This window comes from Chroicocephalus ridibundus, chromosome 18, assembly GCF_963924245.1.
Source record: "Chroicocephalus ridibundus chromosome 18, bChrRid1.1, whole genome shotgun sequence".
Taxonomy (NCBI): domain Eukaryota; kingdom Metazoa; phylum Chordata; class Aves; order Charadriiformes; family Laridae; genus Chroicocephalus; species Chroicocephalus ridibundus.
In genome coordinates this window covers 9068533-9088443 of record NC_086301.1, presented here as the reverse complement: position 1 = coordinate 9088443, position 19911 = coordinate 9068533, and the positions used below count along the sequence as shown (strand labels likewise).

At 47.0% G+C, this 19911-nt stretch overlaps 1 protein-coding gene across 1 annotated transcript; it reads left to right on the top strand.

Moving 5' to 3' along the window:
• Window positions 1-11915: 11915 nt before the first annotated feature.
• Window positions 11916-12404, top strand: LOC134524962 (olfactory receptor 14I1-like; the record flags this gene model as incomplete). Its single annotated transcript, XM_063355310.1, has 1 exon — window positions 11916-12404. A coding segment is annotated over exon 1 (489 nt), but the record flags the coding sequence as incomplete, so codon positions are not given.
• Between the last annotated feature and the right edge of the window lie 7507 nt (window positions 12405-19911).

Genomic DNA, 19911 nt, shown 5'->3' with positions numbered 1-19911 from the left:
GAGCAGCAATTTGTTGCGCTTTGATCATAAATCACCGTGCCACGTAAAAGGGAGTGTGTTGTGTCGCTCCTGGTGTTCCTGTGCGTGGGAGGCGCTCACTTGCAGGCGCAGCACTGCAGCCAGCCCCGTTCTGTGGATGCCGAAGGAGCTGCGGACAGACGCAGCACCCGGAAGGAGCCCTGGAGTTCTCCTCGCTCTCCCTGGCGGCAAACCCTGGGATAAGTAAACAAGCCCTAGCTACACAGCACCTGGGCCACGAGACGAAGGAGAAAAGGAGAGAGCGCTGAAGGCCGGCCGGGTTGCTAAAGATGAATAGCTTGTCTTGGTTACAGCATGTATGGGCTGTGATATGTGTGGTATGTGCTGTGTAATCTCATGATAAGGAGGTAGCAGTGGGAAATTGCTAGCTCTGTAGCAGAGGGTATTTAAAGAGGCTGCTGCCTAAAATAAAGCGTTTTCGTTTGTGCACCAAACGGAGTCCGTGCCTAATTGCCACCAATGGTGCCCCGTGTGAGACGGAGCGATTAACGAGGTTTGACGGGTGTCAAGCCCCACAGAACTTAAGTGCTGCTGAAAGGAAGCAGGAGCCGGCTTCAGGCATCTCTTCAAGAGAGGTGAGCTGTGGGGAGCTATGGGGAGTAACATATCTTGGGAAGAAAAGTCAGTACTAGGGCTAATGGAGGGACTCTTGTGGAAACATCATGTACATACGAGCCTCCAGACCTTAAAAAAGATACTGAAATGGGTGTCCGTTAATTGCGATGGTGTCGATGCAATCACTATTTTTAGTATAAAAATGTGGGACGCAGAAGGGGTTAAACTTTGGGCCAGAGCCACTAAGGCGGACAAGGTTGCTGCTGAATTATTAACCCCTTGGCGGCAAATTCTAGAGATGTTACGGAAACGGGAGGATATCAGATAAGCTGCAAGCAATAACGATGCTGCTGCTCCGTTTCGGGCAACCGCCGCAACTCCTAATTTTCAAGGGGACGATTGTCGCCCGGTCTTGCCGAGATCAGAACAAGGCGAAGGGAAAGGAGGCACTCAAGTTCACTCTACCCTATTCTGTAATAGCCCTGAGGATGATCCTGGGGACCCCTTTGATCCTGGTCCAATAAATCCAGAGACTGAACCTGATTTCTATCCACCTTTAACCCCAATTAAAGCTATTCCTGCATCTGCTCCAATTGCGGAGGACATTTCACAGCAACAGCGACGAAAGTCGTTATCGCGCTCCTCCGTTCTTAGCCCTTCTCCATTTGCGCCAGGTACCGCATCTGTTCCCCCTTATCAACCGCTTATACGTGCGCAGCCGGAATCGGGGTATTGCGGTGTATTGTCAGAATGTCAGCAGAGAAGGACGGAGCCGGAGCCGTTTCGCTCCTGCCACCGCCCGCCTGGCCCCCTCCCCTCCCCAGTCGTCTCCCTGAGATAGAAGTGGTGTTTTTGTATGTCTGCTGTGTGAGTGTGTGTGGGCGCCAGCTTCTACCTGCTGATCATCATCTGTGCTACTGTTTGCTTTTTGTTGTGTGCAGTGTCGTTAGGTGACTCCCCTGGAGCAGGTGTTCTGCCCGGTGTGGTCCTGTTCTCGTACGCGACTGGGGCTGACACTCCGTCAAGTGAAGAAGTTTGTATATACACAATGTGTAGACGTAAGGTGAGTGCGCCCCAGGTAGATAGACCTGGAGGGGCCGTAGAACCGATGGAAGTCCTGAAATATTGGGGGAGTTTTCATCAGCCGACACGCTTACGCTCGTGGGAACGGCTCGCCCGTTCAGGGCGTATGCCTGGTTGTTGTTTGCCTATAAGCTCATGGTCGATCAGGAAAAGGAGTTGAGCCAAAATCTCTAGGATGCTCTGTAGGAAAATGAGGAACTTAAGGGTGAGCCCTAGTTGCAAAGGCAGACTTTTATGTCAGTTGTAAGTGATGAAGAAAAAAAAAAAAAAAAAGAAAAACAGGAAAAAAAAAGAAAAACAGGAAAAAAAGAAAAAAGGAAAAAAAAAAGAAAAACAGGAAAAAAAGAAAAAAGGAAAAAAAAAGAAAAACAGGAAAAAAAGAAAAAAGGAAAAAAAAAGAAAAACAGGAAAAAAAGAAAAAAGAAAAAAAAAAGAAAAACAGGAAAAAAAGAAAAAAGAAAAAAAAAAGAAAAAGAGGAAAAAAAGAAAAAAGGAAAAAAAAAGAAAAACAGGAAAAAAAGAAAAAAGGAAAAAAAAAGAAAAACAGGAAAAAAAAGAAAAACAGGAAAAAAAGAAAATAGGAAAAAAAAAGAAAAACAGGAAAAAAAGAAAAAAGGAAAAAAAAAGAAAAACAGGAAAAAAAGAAAAAAGGGAAAAAAAAGAAAAACAGGAAAAAAAGAAAAAAGGAAAAAAAAAGAAAAACAGGAAAAAAAGAAAAAAGGAAAAAAAAAGAAAAACAGGAAAAAAAGAAAAAAGGAAAAAAAAAAGAAAAACAGGAAAAAAAGAAAAAAGGAAAAAAAAAGAAAAACAGGAAAAAAAGAAAAAAGGAAAAAAAAAGAAAAACAGGAAAAAAGAAAAAAGGAAAAAAAAAGAAAAACAGGAAAAAAAGAAAAAAGGAAAAAAAAAGAAAAACAGGAAAAAAAGAAAAAAGGAAAAAAAAAAGAAAAACAGGAAAAAAAGAAAAAAGGAAAAAAAAAAGAAAAAAGAAAAGAAAACCCAAACAGGTATAATTAGACGGGAAATATGCCACGTTAGCACAAAATTATGCCATGCGCGCTACAAGAAAACAGCAGAGAAAGAGAAATAGGACACCAGATTCAAAGCAGTACCATAGAGAGATGTTTTTGGGTTTTTCCTATATGTGTATATGGTATTGCATGCCTTGGTGAATTACTCTGTGTTATATCCTGCGAGACTAAATGGACCCCAGCACCCCCCTGCACACTACCTTGCGGCTCCAGGATAGCCCAATTGGTGTATTTTGATGCCTGTCCCCCGAAAGCTGTTCAAACACAAAGGGGGAGCGGAGGCTTTGTCTCAGCCGGGAGCCCACAGATACTAGGGGCGCAATCCGTCAGTGCTGGCCGACCATTGATGCAGTGCACATTGACGATGCGAGGAAAAGGTCCTGTTTGCGTGAGCGGTATTCTGGACACCGGAGCGGATGTCAGAGTCATCTCTGAAGACAGATGGCCTGTGAACTGGCCGTTAGGACAAGTGGGGGAGGCATTAATGGGCATTGGCGGGAATGCTTTGCCTTTACAGAGCAAACACCTAATTCAGACCCAGGGGCCCGAGAATCGTGCTGCCTCATTCACGGAACCACGGAATCACAGAATCTTCAGAGTTGGAAGGGACCTCTAGAGATCATCTAGTCCAACTCCCCTGCTAGAGCAGGATTGCCTACAGCACATCCCTCAGGGCTGCATCCAGGCGGGTCTTGAAAATCTCCAGAGAAGGGGACTCCACAACCTCCCGAGGCAGCCTGTTCCAGTGCTCTGTCACCCTCACTGTAAAGAAGTTTTTCCGTGTATTTGAACGGAACTTCCGATGTTCTAGCTTGTGCCCTTGCCCCTTGTCCTGTCGCTGGGAACCATTGAAAAGAGCCTGGCTCCGTCCTCCTTAAACCCACCCGTTTGGGTGGAACAGTGGCCCTTGTCACGCGAAAAGTTGCGCCGCCTTCATCAGCCAGTTGAAGAACAGCTCCGAGAAGACCATATAGTCTCAACGACCAGTCCGTGGAATTCGCCTGTGTTTGTAATCCAGAAAAAAAGAGGCAAATGGCGACATTTACATGATCTAAGAAAAATTAATTCGGCAGTGGAAGATATGGGTACTCTACAACCCGGTATGCCTTCACCCACTATGGTCCCCCAAAATTGGTGCCTCACTATCATTGATTTGGAAGATTGTTTTTTCACAATCCCGTTGCATCCTGAGGATGCCCCCAAATTTGCATTTTCTGTGCCATCTATCAAGGTAAGTGAACCTTGTGAACGCTGTCATTGGACAGTTCTCCCACAGGGGATGGAAAATATCCCCACAACGTGCCAGTGGTTTGCAGCAAAGGCCCGATCTCCCGTTCGGCAAAGGTTTGCTGATGCTATAAGATACCGTTATATGGACGATATCCTTGTGTCAGCAGAGTCACGAGAGACTGTGCAAGCAGCTCTGCAGTTTACATAGCGTCAAGTAAAACTTGCCGGGTTACAAATTGCGCCTGAAAAAGTACACCAGAAGGAGCCGTGGCAGTACTTGGGATGGAGGAGCACAGAACAAAAAATTATCCTGCAACAAGTGAAAATTCAAGCAGATATTAAACCCCTTAATGATGTACAGAAGCTCTTAGGGGCCATTAATTGGGTTCGTCCACTATTGGGGGTACCAAGTCACGAGTTAAGTCCATTATTTTCTTTGTTAACAGGGACCTCAGATCTTTTGTCACCTAGGAGTCTAACCCCAGAAGCGCAGTCGGCCTTGGCAAAGCTTTCTAAAGCATTAGCCTCACGTCAAGCGGATGGCGTGTGTCCGAGCCTACCTTTCCAAATGGTGATATTAAATCCCGCTGTGCAACCGTATGCCTTAACGTATCAGTGGGATGAGACTCGTTCTGACCCTTTGATCATTATTGAATGGGTCTTCCTTTCTCAGCAGCTGTATAAGACAGTGGTAACTCACCCAGAATGCTTTGCTATGTTGATCACAAAAGGAAGACAACGGCTTATGCTATTAGCTGGGCAGGAGTTTTCCCGTATTATCTTACCAATAGCCACGCAAGTGCTGCAATGGCTTCTACAAACCTCAGTGATGTTTCAAACAGCGACTGTTGACCACCCGGGACAAACAGATATTCATAGCCCTAGCCATAGACTCTTACGAAAAGATTTTATTTTGTATGTAGCCCCGAAAGTGAGTCATGTGCCTTTACAAGCTTTGACTGTCTTTACTGATGGTTCTGGACGAACCGGCCGCTCAGTCGTAGGAAGGCAAGACCCGCAGAGTAAATTGTGGGATTCTGATGTATGCCGAACTAGTGGGTCCCCACAAATCGTAGAGCTCGCCGCTGCTGTACGAGTGTTCCAGAAATGGGACGCTCCGTTCACTATAATAACTGATTCTGCCTCTGTTGCGGGACTTGTACCCCGCATAGAAAATGCTTGTTTAAGGGAAGTCTCCAACCCCTTACTTTTTACTCTACTGTCAACGCTTTTGCATTTGCTGAACAACAGACAGCATCCTTATTTGATCATGCACATCAGAGCTCACACCGCCCTTCCAGGGCCCCTAGTGGAAGGCAATGGACGAGCTGATGCATTAACTCTCACAGCTCAAGTAGTGCCCCAGGTAATAGAGCAAGCCCGAATCTCTCATGCATTTTTCCATCAGAATGCAAAAGCGTTGCAAAAAACCTTTTCCTGGATGCCCTGGCAGGCAAGAAATGTCGTTGCTGCCTGTCCAGATTGCCAGCGGTTATATACAAGTTCATCACCCTTTGGCGTTAACCCGCGAGGCCTTACTGCTCTTGAGCTGTGGCAAACTGATGTAACTCACTTTTCCGAATTTGGACGCCTTAAATACATCCATGTTTCTATAGATACCTTCTCCGGAGCCATACATGCCACTTGTCCTACTGGTGAAAAAGCTCACGATGTTATCAAACGTTTTACTCTAGCTTTTGCAGTTCTAGGTGTCACCCCTGCGGTTAAGACGGCTAATGGCCCAGCTTACATCTCCCTCCGCCTTCAAAAATTCTTTCAAGATTGGGGGGTCAAGCACCTTACGGGCATTCCGCGCTCCCCTACCGGCCAAGGCATTGTAGAACGATCGCATAGTTCATTAAAAGGCATGTTGTTGTGCCAAAAAGGGGGAGTTGAGTCTCTCTCACCACAGGAAGGCTTGGCTAAGGCATTGTATGTACTCAATTTTTTCAATTTATCTGACAGTGCCGAGTCAACCATTAGCCGACATTATTCATCTTTGCGAGTGGACAAACACAATAACGAGGGTAAAGCTCAAGTGCTAGTACATAATTTAGAATGAGGAATTATGGAGGGTCCATAGCAGTTGATAACGTGGGGGAGAGGCTATGCTTGTGTCTCCACAGGAACGGGACCTCGGTGGGTTCCAGCCCGGTGTGTGTCCCAGCCTGTCCTGCTGCATTGGGGTTATTCTTCGCTGGGATGCAGGACTGGACACTTCTTGCAAAACTTCAAGACATTTCTGTTGGCCAAATCCCAGCATTTCTCCAGCTGCCCCTGGCCTCAAGCTCCATTTGGTCAGCTGTTAATGTTTGTGTGCAGATGGTCACCCTGATGCTTGTTCCTCAGTGCTTGGTATCTGGGGACAGATCACTTTAATATCTTTACAGAATCACACAGAATCACAGGATGGTTCAAGTTGGGAGGGACCTTAAAGATCACCCAGTTCCAACCCCCCTGCCCGGGGCAGGGACACCTCGCACTAGACCACGTTGCTCAAAGCCTCACCCAGCCTGGCCTTGAACACCTCCAGGGATTGAGCATTGTCAATTTCTCTGGGCAACCTCTTCCAGTGCCTCACCACCCTCACAGTAAAGAATTGTTTCCTGATATCCATTCTAAATCTACCCTCTTTCAATTTGAGGCCATTACCCCGTACCCTATCATCACAGTCCCTGATAAAGAGTCCCTCCCCATCCTTCCGGTAGGCACCCTTTAGGGACTGGAAGGCCGCTGTAAGGTCTCCGTGGAGCCTTCCCTTCTCCAGGCTGAACAACCCCAACTCTCTCAGCCTGTCCTCAGAGCAGAGGGGCTCCAGCTCTCTGATCATCTTTGTGGCCCTCCGTTGGACCCGTTCCAACAGGTCCATGTCGTTCTTGTGCTGAGGACTCCAGAGCTCGACACAGTACTGCAGGTGGGGTCTCACCAGTGCGGAGTAGAGGGGCAGAATCACCTCCCTCAATCTGCTGGCCACGCTTCTTTTGATGCAGCCCAGGATGCAGCTGGCTTTCTGGGCTGCAAGTGCACTTTGCCTGCTCGTGTTGAGCTTCTCGCCCACCAGCACCACTTTCTCCTCAGGGCAGCTCTCAAGCCATTCTCCGCTCAACCTGGATTTGTGCCTGGGATTGCCGTGACCCAGGTGCAGGACCTTGCACGTGGCCTGGCTGAACTCTAGGAGGTTCACACAGGCCCACCTCTCAAGCCTGTCCAGGTCCCTCTGGATGGCATCCCTTCCCTCCAGCGTGTTGACTGTGCCACACAGCTTGGTGTCGTCGGCAAACTTGCTGAGGGTACACTCAATCCCACTGTCCATGTCACCAACAAAGATGTTAAACAGCACTGGTCCCAGTACTGACCCCTGAGGAACGCCACTCGTCACTGGTTTCCATGTGCACGTGATGATCTCAGCCCACTTTGCCACCACTGGAGAGACACAGGGAGAACCCATCTCATTCTAAGGCAGACATTGCAAAAGCTCAGTCAATCAGTCTCAGTCTTGTTTCTCTATCTTATCAGCAAAGTCAGTTTCGAAGAAATGCTGTGTAGACTCATAAAACCATTCAGGTGGCAACGGATCACGGGAAGTCTCCAGCATAACCTCTTGCTCAAAGCAGGCTGCACGTCGATTTCAGGCTCTGTTACTCACAGCTTTGCCTATTTGTGTCATGAAAATCTCCTAGTGATTTCGGGTTTGGTTTTGCTTTTGATCTATTCATGTTGAGTTTGTCAAGCATTGTACAGCTCAATGCAAAATATGACAGGAGGGGAAGATGACTTTCTGGTCCTTCAATTCTCCTAAGCTGATGCCATCCATGGACACTCTGGATAGTCCATGCGGTCCAGCACCTTGGCGGTGTTCAGGGTCAGGTAGGGCAGGGATTTGAGCATCCTGATCGAGTCACAGATGTCCCTAAAAAAAAGGCATAGGACTAGATGATCTTTAATAGTCCCTTCAAACCCAAACCATTCTGGGATACTAGGAGAGCAGATGTGGCAACAGCAGTGCCAGGTCGAGGGGGACGATAAATCCCCATGTCTGGGTGGCCACGGTCCTTCTAACACCGCATCATATGCAGCTGGCCTTAATGGTGCTGAGCCTTTACCAGAGGCTCATATGGCATCCCTCAAAATGCCCAGGCCCCTCTCCTCAGACTCACTCCTCACCTGGTCCTCTCCCACTTTGCCCCTTCTCCTTGAAAAACTTGAGGAGGTTTCTGTTGGCCACGCCCCCAGGTGTCTCAAGGTCCCTGTGCACTGAATCGTACCTGTATGGGAGGAGATGAGGGTGATCCAAGAGAAGAACTTGAGAGTAGAAAAAGACTGGAAAAGGGAATGAAAGTTGAATAGAATCATAGAATTGTCTTGCTTGGAAAGGACCTTTCAGATCACCTAGTCCAACCATCAACGTACCTCTGACAAAAGCCATCACTACACCATAGCTCTAAGCACTATGTCTGCTTGTCTTTTAAATACCTCCATGGATGGTGCCTCAACCACTTCCTGGGCAGTCTGTTCCAATGCTAGGTAACCCCTTCAGTGTAAAAATTTTTCCTAATATCCTGCCTAAACCTCCCCGGCACAACTTGAGGCCATTTTCTTTTGTCCTATTGCCTCTTACTTGGGAGAAGAGACCGACCCCACATCCTTACAACCTCCTTTCCGGGAGTTTTAGAGAGTGAGAAGGTCTCCCCTCAGCCTACTTTTCTCCAGGCTTAACAATCCCAGCTCTCTCAGCCACTCCACATAAAGTTTATTCTCCAGATCCCTCACCAGCTCCGTTGCCCTTCCCTGGACCCACTCCAGCGCCTCAATACCTCGCCTCATTACCTTTTTTGTGGTGAGGGGCCCAAAACAGGACGCAGTACTCAAGGTGGGGCCTCACCAGTGCCGAGTACAGGGGGACGATCACTTCCCTACTCCTGCTCACCACACTGTTCCTGATACAGGCCGGGATGCTGTTGGCCTTCTTGGCCACCTGGGCACACTGCTGGCTCATATTCAGCCGGCAGTCGACCAACACCCCCAGGTCCTTTCCTGCAGGGCAGCTCTCCAGCCACTCCTCCCCAGGCTTGTAACGCTGCATGGGGTTGGTGTGACCCAAGTGCAGGACCCGGCACTTGGCCTTGTTGAACCTCAGACCACTGGCCTTGGTCCATCGATCCAGACTCTCCAGATCCCTCTGCAATGCATTCCTACCCTCAAGCAGGTTGACACTCCCAATCGACTTGTGTCATCTGCAAACTTACTCAGGGTGCACTCAATCCAATGGATGACCAAATGGAGCTTGAGGCCAGGGGCAGCTGGAGAAATGCTGGGATTTGGCCAACAGAAATGTCTTGAAGTTTTCCAAGGAGAAGTGTCCAGTCCTGCACCCCGGGGAAGAATAACCCCAAGGCAGCAGGACAGGCTGGGACCTGATGTGCTGAGCAGGGACCCTGCGGAGACGGGGCTGGGCACCCTGAGGGACGCCTCATGAGCCAGTGGTGCACGCTCACTGTGGACAAGGCCGGCTGTCTATGGGGCTGCTGGAGGAGGAGCGTGTGCCCCCCAGGCAACTTGAGTCACCTTCCCCTTTCACTCAGCACTGCTGTGGGCCAACACACACAGCTGTGTCCCAGTGTGCGGCTCCCCATTTTGGAGAAGTGGAGAGGACCAGGAGAGTGTCCAGAGGAGGTCTGCCACGATGGGCTTGAGGGCCCAGTGCACGTGTGCTTTGTGGAGAGGCTGAGGGACCTGGGCTTCTCTGGCCCAGTGGCAGGGAGGCTCTGAGCAGTATTGGAATAGCCTGAAACTGGTTGCAGGGTTATTTCAGAGACGATGGAGCTTCTCTTTGGAAGGAAACAGCAGGAGAAAGAAATAATGCAACAAAGGTCAGCTTGGGAGGTTGAGACTGGACACCAGGAGAAAGAAATGCCACTGCAAGGGCAGTGCTGTGCTGCAACAGATCACCCAGAGGGAGTCGGGATCAGCCCAAGCCGTTGTGTTTCAAGAACAGCCAAGGACGACGGAGAGAGGTCAGTAAAAGCAGTGAGATGCCGAGAGGAGAGCAAGACGGGGAAGCAGGGGGGATGTCTGCAGCCTGCAGGGGAAGAGGAGCAGATGTGGGACACCATAGAACAGTCAGTGGTGGAAGCGATCAAGGGAGATGGCAAGGCTGAAAGGCCCCAACAGTGCTTATGTCTTTCTCCTCTTGGCTGTGGCTGTTGTCTGTGCCACCAAGGCTACCAGAAGACACCTTATCCTTACAGCACTAGGGCCTTGGCGCCTCCTCTTCCCCAGCCGGGAGCCGTCATTCTGTGTTTCTGCCCTTGGCGTTTCATGTCCTCCCATCACAATGCCCCAGGAAGAGCCCTGAGCTGTGGTTGTGGGGCAGGATCTCCCTTCCCAGGGGCTGGAGCCCAGGGCTTGGCCCTTTGCCTTCCTCTCACACATTCAGGATTAGCCAGCATCAGACACCTCTCCATTGCCTTTGCCTACCTGCCCTCACTGCCTCCAGTTTTCCCTCAAATGAGCCCCCAGGAGCCTTTGGCAGTAATGGCCCTAGTGAGACCCATTAACGCTCCAAGAAACTTTCATAATTACATCTGACTTTGACTTCTGGAGAGGTTTCATCAGCTTCCCCTGTGTCTGAGCTTCATGGGCTCAGCACCAAAACCACCAGAGAGGTCAATAAAATGCCTTGAGCTGGTCCTCTGCCACTAAACTGGTCCAGGCTTCCGGGATGGAGGAAAGTCATGGCAAGTCTCTTTTGCAGTATCCTCTGCAAAGCGTGAGAGGAGACGAGCAGGCAGAGAGAGGTTAAAGGCAGCTGGGAGTGGGAGGACTCTGAGAGCTCACAGAGAGAGAAACCCTCACAGCCCTTGACACGGTAAGTCTCTGGGTGCAGGGCAATGCCACTGCAGTTCCTGCAGGGAACTCCTAAAGCTCTCATAGCCCAAAACCTATGGGATCTCTCTCCTGGGTAGAGCAGGAGGACATACCCAAGATCAGAGATTCTCTGCTGCTCCATCAGAGGCAGTGGACATTTCACAGGGACTTTGCCAGAAGCACCTCAAGACAAGCGCTACCTGGGAGTTGTCCTGGTTTCAGCTGGGAGAGAGTTCATTTTCTTCCTAGAAGCTGCTGTGGTTTGGATTTAGTATGAGACTAACGATGATGAGACATTTTGGTTGAGTTGTTGCTAAGTAGTGTGTATGTTAAGTCAAGGACTTGTTCAGTTTCCCATAGAAAGTGAGAGGGAGCACAGGCAGGACAAGCTGGGCCTAGGAATATTCCATACCACAGACGTCATGCTCAGTATAGAAATGGGGGTTGGCCGGGCGGCAGGAATCCGTGTTCGCTGCTCGGGATGGGCATCGGGTGGTAAGCAATTGTACTGCATCACTCCTGGTTTCCTATATTCTTTTACAAGGATTGTCATTTTCTTTCCCGTTACTGGTCTATCAAACTGTCTGTATCTCAACCCATGAGATTTTTATTCTTTTTTCTCCCTCTTCTCCCTATCCCACTGCAGGCGTTTCAGGAAGAGCGAGTGTGTGGTCGTTCCCCCCCGACAAGGCTGAGGAGTGAGCTGGCTCTGCTCATGTCACTGCGGCTTTAGGACAACCAGGAGCTTCCTTGAGGTTTTCCTGCAGGAATATGCTGAGCAGCTCCTCTGCGTTACAAGTGGATTACAGATGAGGTAACTAGTGAATGTCAGACGCTGTAACCCCTTTCCCAAGTCCCCGCTGCTGTGGAGCAGGGATGACTCCTTGGGAGCCCACAAGCAGAGCTCTGCTCCTCACAGCACACTTGGCCAGCAACAATGAGAGCTCCAACAAGGGCAATGCAGAAAGCTCCCGGAAGGAAGGACACAGGCAAAGAGTGTTTTCGGGGCTTGGGTTTGGAAGGGCAGGCAATGGGAAGAGATTTGCTCAGAGCTGTCCTGACTTGTGAGTGTGCTTTCCTCCTTTGGCAGTACCTCGGGAACAAAGGGATCCGATGTCCAACGGCAGCTCCATCACCCACTTCCTCCTGCTGGCATTCGCAGACACGCGGGAGCTGCAGCTCTTGCACTTCTGGCTCTTCCTGGCCATCTACCTGGCTGCCCTCCTGGGCAATGGCCTCATCATCACTGCCGTAGCCTGTGACCACCGCCTCCACACCCCCATGTACTTCTTCCTCCTCAACCTCGCCCTCCTCGACCTGGGCTGCATCTCCACCACTCTCCCCAAAGCCATGGCAAATTCCCTCTGGAACACCAGGGCCATCTCCTACTTGGGATGTGCTGCACAGGTCTTCCTGTTTGTCACCTTCATCTCAGCAGAGTTTTATCTTCTGACAGTCGTGGCCTACGACCGCTACATTGCCATCTGCAAACCCCTGCACTATGGGTCCCTGCTGGGCAGCAGAACTTGTGTCCACATGGCAGCAGCTGCCTGGGGCAGTGGCTTTCTCCACGCTCTCCTGCACACTGCCAATACATTTTCAATACCCCTCTGCCAAGGCGATGCCCTAGACCAGTTCTTCTGTGAAATCCCCCAGATCCTCAAGCTCTCCTGCTCACACTCAGACTACCTCAGGGAAGTTGGGTTTCTTGCTTTTAGTAACTTTTTTTCTTTTGCCTATTTTGTTTTCATTGTGGTGTCCTATGTGCAGATCTTCAGTGTAATAAGTAACTAAAGGTGATTTGCTGATCGAACAAGTTAAGCAAGAAGAACGAACCCATTGTGGCAGTCTTGAGAACTCCCTGTTTAACCAGAAGAGACATGTCCACACTGTTATCTTGCTACACCAACATGGGAACTCCTGTTTGACAAAAAGCTTAACCACAATGTTATCAGAATGTATTGTTTTAAGCTGATTCTGTGACCAACATTTTATCTAAACTACCTCAAGCAAGAAGCTACAGAGGGGCATACCGAAGATGTAGAAACCGACCTCCGTGAAGATAAAAAGAGCTGCTCAGCTTGCTTGAATTTGTGAGCCTTTGGTGGAGCTGCGACTCCCCGGCCGCCCAGCGCTGCTTTTGCCTTCCTACCTCAATAAATATTTATTGAATCTAATTTGGACTCGATTTATTTTAAATTCAACTATAACAAATTTGGTGCCGTGACTCGGATCCAGACAGCTGACTCGGAATTCAACTCTGGGAGGGCGCCCCATCTTCGGATGGTCCCGGAGGAGATTCCGACTTAGCTCACCTGGATTTTCTGAACTGAGATAGGAAAGCAAAAAGAAAAGAGAAAGGAGATACTGCAGTTCCCCGTAATTTTTTGTGCACAAAGATCCGGACTAAGACTCGGGAGTGAGTAAGTATATTGTGGTTCCGTTCGGTCGGGGATTGGGTACCCGGGTGCGAGTGACTGAGACGTCCACTGGGCTTAGTTGCCCACCGGACGAAGTGAGTGTGGACCTCCTAATAGTGCGGTTCCCATTGTCCGCGAGGGCGTGGGCCACGAACGGAGGGAAGTGAGTGAATTTTGAGTGAAAGAAGGCACTTTTGGAAGATGGGACAGAAGAAAAGTAGGACTTCTGGTTCCATGCAGGAGATACAGGGTGGGGGTGGGCTCCCCGATATACGCCAAGATAGCCCGTTAGGCCTAATGATTAGATATTGGGATAGTTCCCCTTCTCAAAAAGGGAAATCCAAGGAGAAATTGGTCTATTATTGTATGGAGGTATGGGGAAGAAAACAGATAAGAAAAGATTTATATTGGCCAATTCATGGATCCTTAGAGGATTGGATATGCCAACAATTAAACATATATGTTAACAACAAACGACCATTTAATAAGGAGGAGAGTGAATATGCCTTTTTATGGATCCTGGGCACGGCTCAGGCCGCTAATTTGTTTCCATTAAAAGAAAAGAAAAATGATAGAAAGAAAAGGTGGGATGTAGACGAACCTCCAGCGTCTCCCCCACCCTATGTTCCCCCTCCGCAAGGTCCTGAGCAAGATCTCCCTCCAACAGCCCCCACAGAACCTGGGGAAGAGGCTCCTCCTTCTAATCGAAGAATAACTAGAAGTCAAACTAGAGAAAGGAGGGAGGAAAACTTGTTGTATCCCTTAAGGGAGACTGCTATGGGGGGACCACAACCCGGAGTTGGATTTGTATCTGTACCCCTCAGCTCCGGGGATGTGAGGGAATTTAAGAAAGAAATGGGACACTTGTTAGAGGACCCATCAGGGGTAGCAGAACGTTTTGATCAATTCCTCGGGCCTAACATTTATACTTGGGACAAGACGGAGTCTATTTTAAAGATCTTGTTCACAAACGAAGAACGAGGAATGATCAGAACAGCAGGCATGAGGCATTGGGATCAGAGGCATCAGCATGGTCCCGCCGGAGATGTAAAATGGCCCTTACAGCGGCCCAATTGGGACAATCAAGACCCCGCACATAGAAATAACATGATTGATCTCCGGGATATGATAATTCAGGGGATTAGAGATTCTGTACCCAGAGGGCAAAATATTAATAAGGCCTTTAATGAACAACAAAAGAAAGATGAAACCCCCACCGAATGGCTGGAAAGATTGAGAAAAAGTTTACAGCTATATTCTGGGTTAGACCCCGATAGCCAAGTGGGTCAAGCCCTGCTGAAAACTCAATTTGTAGCTAAAATCTTGGACGGATATAAGGGAAAAGTTAGAGGAAGTAGAAGACTGGCAGGGAAGGGGGTTAGATGAATTATTACGAGAAGCTCAGAAGGTGTATGTGAGAAGGGAAGAAGAAAATCAGAAGAAACAAGCCAGAATCCTGATGGCAGCTGTAAGGGAAGGACAAAATCAGGGCAGGAGAGGAGAAAGTCCCCGGAAGGGCCCAGTAGAACCGAGAAGAAGAAGATTTAGTTCGCAGGACATAGAATGTTTTTATTGTCGCAAGAAGGGACATCTACAGAGAAATTGTCGGAAAAGAATGCAGGATGAGGAGATTTTTAAGGAAGATTAGGGGGGTCAGGGGCTCTATTTGCTGGGGACCCCTAAGGTTACCGAGCCCGTGATAAAATTGAAATTGGGTCCTCAGCACGAAGTGTTCGAGTTCCTTGTGGACTCGGGTGCTGAAAGATCAACAGTCCAAAAGTTACCATCTGGATGTGTTGAATCAAAGGATAAACTCCAAGTAGTTGGTGCAAAGGGGGAACCTTTTAAGGTGCCCCTGATAAGGAATGTAACAATAGAAGCCCCAAATAAATATGGAGTGGGAACATTTTTATTGGTCCCAGAAGCTGAGTATAACCTCTTGGGACGAGACCTGATGGTGGAATTAGGAATCAATTTGGAAGTAGAGCAAGAGAAATTACAAGTAAGATTATGCTTATTAACTGCAGAAGATGAAGCCAAGATTAATCCAGAAACTTGGTATAGCCCAGGGTCGGTGGGAAAATTAAATATCAAACCGATCACAGTCTCCATAAAAGACCCAGACCAGCCAATTAGGATAAAACAGTATCCCATCTCTAGAGAGGGGAGAGAAGGGTTGCAGCCAGTAATTGAGAGACTTTTGGCCCAAGGGCTTTTGGAACCCTGTATGTCTCCCCACAATACTCCCATATTGCCCGTAAAGAAGCCGGATGGGTCCTGTCGTTTAGTACAAGATCTGAGAGCCGTAAATGAATGAACCATTACCCGGTTCCCTGTGGTGGCTAACCCGCACACTATACTTAATCAGTTAAGTCCAGATTATAAATGGTATAGTGTTATAGATTTAAAAGATGCTTTTTGGGCTTGTCCCTTAGAAGGAAAATGTAGGGACTATTTTGCTTTCGAGTGGGAGAACCCCAAGACCCATAGAAAACAACAATTACGGTGGACCGTTTTGCCCCAGGGATTTACAGTCTCCGAACTTGTTTGGACAAGCTCTGGAACAGTTATTGGAATCTTATGAATTAAGTCAGGGACTAATTCTAATACAATACGTGGATGATTTATTGATCGCTGGAAGAACTCAAGAAGGAGTCAGAAACAAGAGCATCAAATTATTGAACTTTTTAGGCCTCAAGGGATTAAAGGTTTCTAAGTCCAAATTACAGTTTACTGAAGAAGAGGTAAAATATTTGGGGCATTGGCTCATAAAGGGACACAAGAAATTAGATCCCGAAAGAGTAAAAGGAATTTTGTCTCTAACAGCGCCCACTAATAAAAGACAGATAAGACAGTTATTAGGATTATTAGGGTATTGTCGACAGTGGATAGAAAATTACAGCAGTAAAGTAAAATTCTTGTACGAAAAATTAACTAAAAACGGGTTGGTAAAATGGTCCCCTGAAGATGAGAATCGCTGGGAAAATATAAAAAGAGATCTGGTAGAAGCACCTGTCCTCAGTTTACCCGATATCCGTAAACCCTTTCAACTCTTTATCAATGTAGATAACGGGACAGCTTATGGGGTTCTGACCCAAGGATGGGCAGGGCAGAGAAAGCCTGTAGGATATTATTCTAAAATACTGGATCCTGTAAGCCGCGGGTGGCCCACCTGCTTGCAAGCAATAGTGGCCACTGCATTAGTAGAAGAAGAAGTTGGAAAAGTCACCTTAGGAGGTGAACTAAAAGTATACACCCCCCATAACATTCGAGGAGTATTGCAACAACGGGCTGATAAGTGGCTTACAGATAGTCGACTGCTAAAATATGAGGGAATTTTAATTAACTCCCCTCGACTAGAAATGGAAACCACTTCTATTCAGAATCCTGCCCAATTTTTATACAGAGAACCTAAAGAAGATTTGACACATGACTGCCTCCAACTAATAAATTTGCAGACTAAAATAAGGGAGGACTTAGAAGACGATGAATTAGACGAAGGAGAAAAATTATTTGTGGACGGCTCCTCACGAGTGCTTGAAGGACAACGGAAATCAGGATATGCTATTGTGGATGGGTATACTTTTAAGATAAAAGAATCAGGACCATTAAGTAAAGCCTGGTCCGCACAAGCGTGTGAGTTATATGCTATGCTAAGGGCAGTAAAGCTCTTAGAAAATAAAGTTGGAACTATTTATACAGATTCAAAGTATACCTTTGGGGTGGTACATACTTTTGGAAAAATTTGGGAAGAGAGAGGCTTAATTAACACCCAGGGAAAAGGATTAGTCCATGAAAAGCTAATCTTAGAAGTTTTAAAGGCATTAAGAGGTCCACTAAAGATAGCCATAGTCCATGTAAAAGGACATCAGAAGGGACTAACCCATACTGTAAGAGGAAACAATCTAGCCGACGCGGAGGCAAAACGGGCTGCATTATTAATGGTTCAGACCTTGAGAGAGGAACCTGAAAGGCTAAAATTAGATAAAACTTTCACTCTCCAAGAATTGGATAAGCTAAAACAAATTGGAGCAAAAAGAGATGGTGATAAATGGCTGCTACCAAATGGCAGGGAAATTCTTCCAAAAGGATTAGCTTGGGGAATACTGAATAAATTACGCCATAAAACTCATTGGGGAATTCAAGCTTTAGTGGATCAGTTTGAGACAAACTATGCCTGTGTCGGAATATACGGTCTAGCTAAGAGGATTTTAGAGGGATGTTTAACCTGTCACAAAGTGAATAAACGACAACTTAGGGAAAAGGTTCAAGGAGGTCGTGAATTGGCTAAAAGACCCTTTGAGAAAATACAGGTGGATTTTACCGAATTGCCAAAGGTGGGGAGATATCAGTATTTATTGGTCTTGGTTGATCACCTTACGCACTTTGTAGAAGCCTTTCCGGTGGTAAGAGCTACTGCAAAGACAGCTATTAAGATTCTCTTGGAAGAAATTATTCCAAGATATGGGACTGTTGTGGTAATTGACTCAGACCGAGGTCCACATTTCACATCCAAAGTAATTAAAGAGACAACTGAATTGTTTGGTACAAAATGGGAATACCATACTCCCTGGCACCCACAGAGTTCTGGGAAAGTAGAAAGAATGAATGGGGAGATAAAGAAACACCTAACCAAACTTATGGTGGAAACAAAAATGAATTGGGTTAAATGTTTCCCATTGGCTTTGCTTTCCATTAGAACTCGGCCAAGAACAGATACTGGTATATCCCCCTTTGAAATGTTGTATGGAATGCCTTATGACTTTGGGTTATTAGTGGAACACCCAAAAGTCGAGGATAAACTTTTAACAGAATATATTTTAGAACTTACAAAAAGAAGACAGGAACTAAGAAAGAAGGGCTTGGTAGTACAAAGACCTCCCTTGGACATTTCCATACACTGAATCCAGCCCGGAGACCAGGTACTAATCAAAACCTGGAAAGAAACCTCCCTAACACCCCGTTGGGAAGGACCCTTTGTTGTTTTACTTACCACAGATACGGCTGTACGGACAGCAGAAAAAGGATGGACTCACGCTAGTAGGATTAAGGGACCTATCTTCCCAGAGAAGTGGACTGTGACGTCGGAACCAGGAGATCTTCGAGTAAAGATAAGGAAAAGCGAGACCGGTAAATGAACCACTCCAGAAGGGAAGTAAGAGATAGTTTATATCGATGGTTCCAAATACCACCAGGAAATACTCTACGAAAGGTATATTTTGCACCTTGGAGTGAAGAAAGGATACCGGACCAAACGGGGGGGGGGGGTGGTGGATTATACAAACTAACAGGAACTCCCCAGGTTTTTCCATTTTGTTGCGAAACAGAGACGGAGATACCCGAATCGCCCAGAATAGGAAATCTCTGGGGAATACCCTGCTTAAAACACCCTACTTCCGGACATTTATGTTGGGTTGTTTGCCGATGTCTAAATTGTAATAGAGATTGGTCCTGTGTTTCATTTAAGAGACAACCCTACTGTATGAAATGTCACAATGATTTGATACGTGCCAGGGGACCAGAGGATCCAGTGGAAATTCGTAAATTATTTTGTGGGTGGGAACTGTCAGTACCTGAACTTTGGGAAGTACATGAAACAGACTGGTATAGAGTTTTAAGACAGTGTGCTATAAGATTTCGCCTGGAAACGGGCACAACAACCACATAGGTGGAAATATATTTGAGAGATAACTAACTCTTTAGACCTTGGAAATTATTGACAGGATAACAGCAAAATTCCCCTGAAGACTATCTGCTGCTGCTGAGAAGATCTTGATATCCCGTTGCTCTCTGCAAAGGAGTAGACGAGGAAGGCAGAGAGGTACTAAACAGTGGGGAAATGAAAGCTGGTATCCTATTAATGGTATTGATTACCATGACTTTAGAAAATGAATCTTGGTTTAATCAGTCACCATGGCTGACTACCTTAATTTCTACTTTGGCGGGACCCCTCATGATGTTGCTGTTGGCTCTGACTTTTGGACCCTGTGTCATTAATAAATTTGTAACCTTTGTTGAAAGCAGGTTAGAAAAAGTGCAGCTAATGGCGATGAAGCAATCAGAACTGGAAATGAAAATTATACCGAACAAAAATCCTGAATTAGATGCAGCTTGTGAGGTATTGTCTAGGTCTGATCAGCAAATCACTTAAAAATAAAAGAAGGGGGGGATTGTAATAAGTAACTAAAGGTGATTTGCTGATCGAACAAGTTAAGCAAGAGGAACGGACCCATTGTGGCAGTCTTGAGAACTCCCTGTTTAACCAGAAGAGACATGTCCACACTGTTATCTTGCTACACCAACATGGGAACTCCTGTTTGACAAAAAGCTTAACCACAATGTTATCAGAATGTATTGTTTTAAGCTGATTCTGTGACCAACATTTTATCTAAACTACCTCAAGCAAGAAGCTACAGAGGGGCGTACGGAAGATGTCAAAACCGACCTCCATGAAGATAAAAAGAAAAAAACATTCAGGGCTGTGCTGAGGATCCCCTCTGAGCAGGGACAGCACAAAACCTTTTCCACGTGCCTCCCTCATCTGATCGTTATCTCCCTGTTTATCAGCACTGGTGTGTTTTCCTACCTGAAGCCCTCCTCCATCTCCTCCCCAGATCTAGACCTAGTGGTGTCATTTCTGTACTCGGTGGTGCCTCCAGCAGTCAACGCCCTCATCTACAGCATGAGGA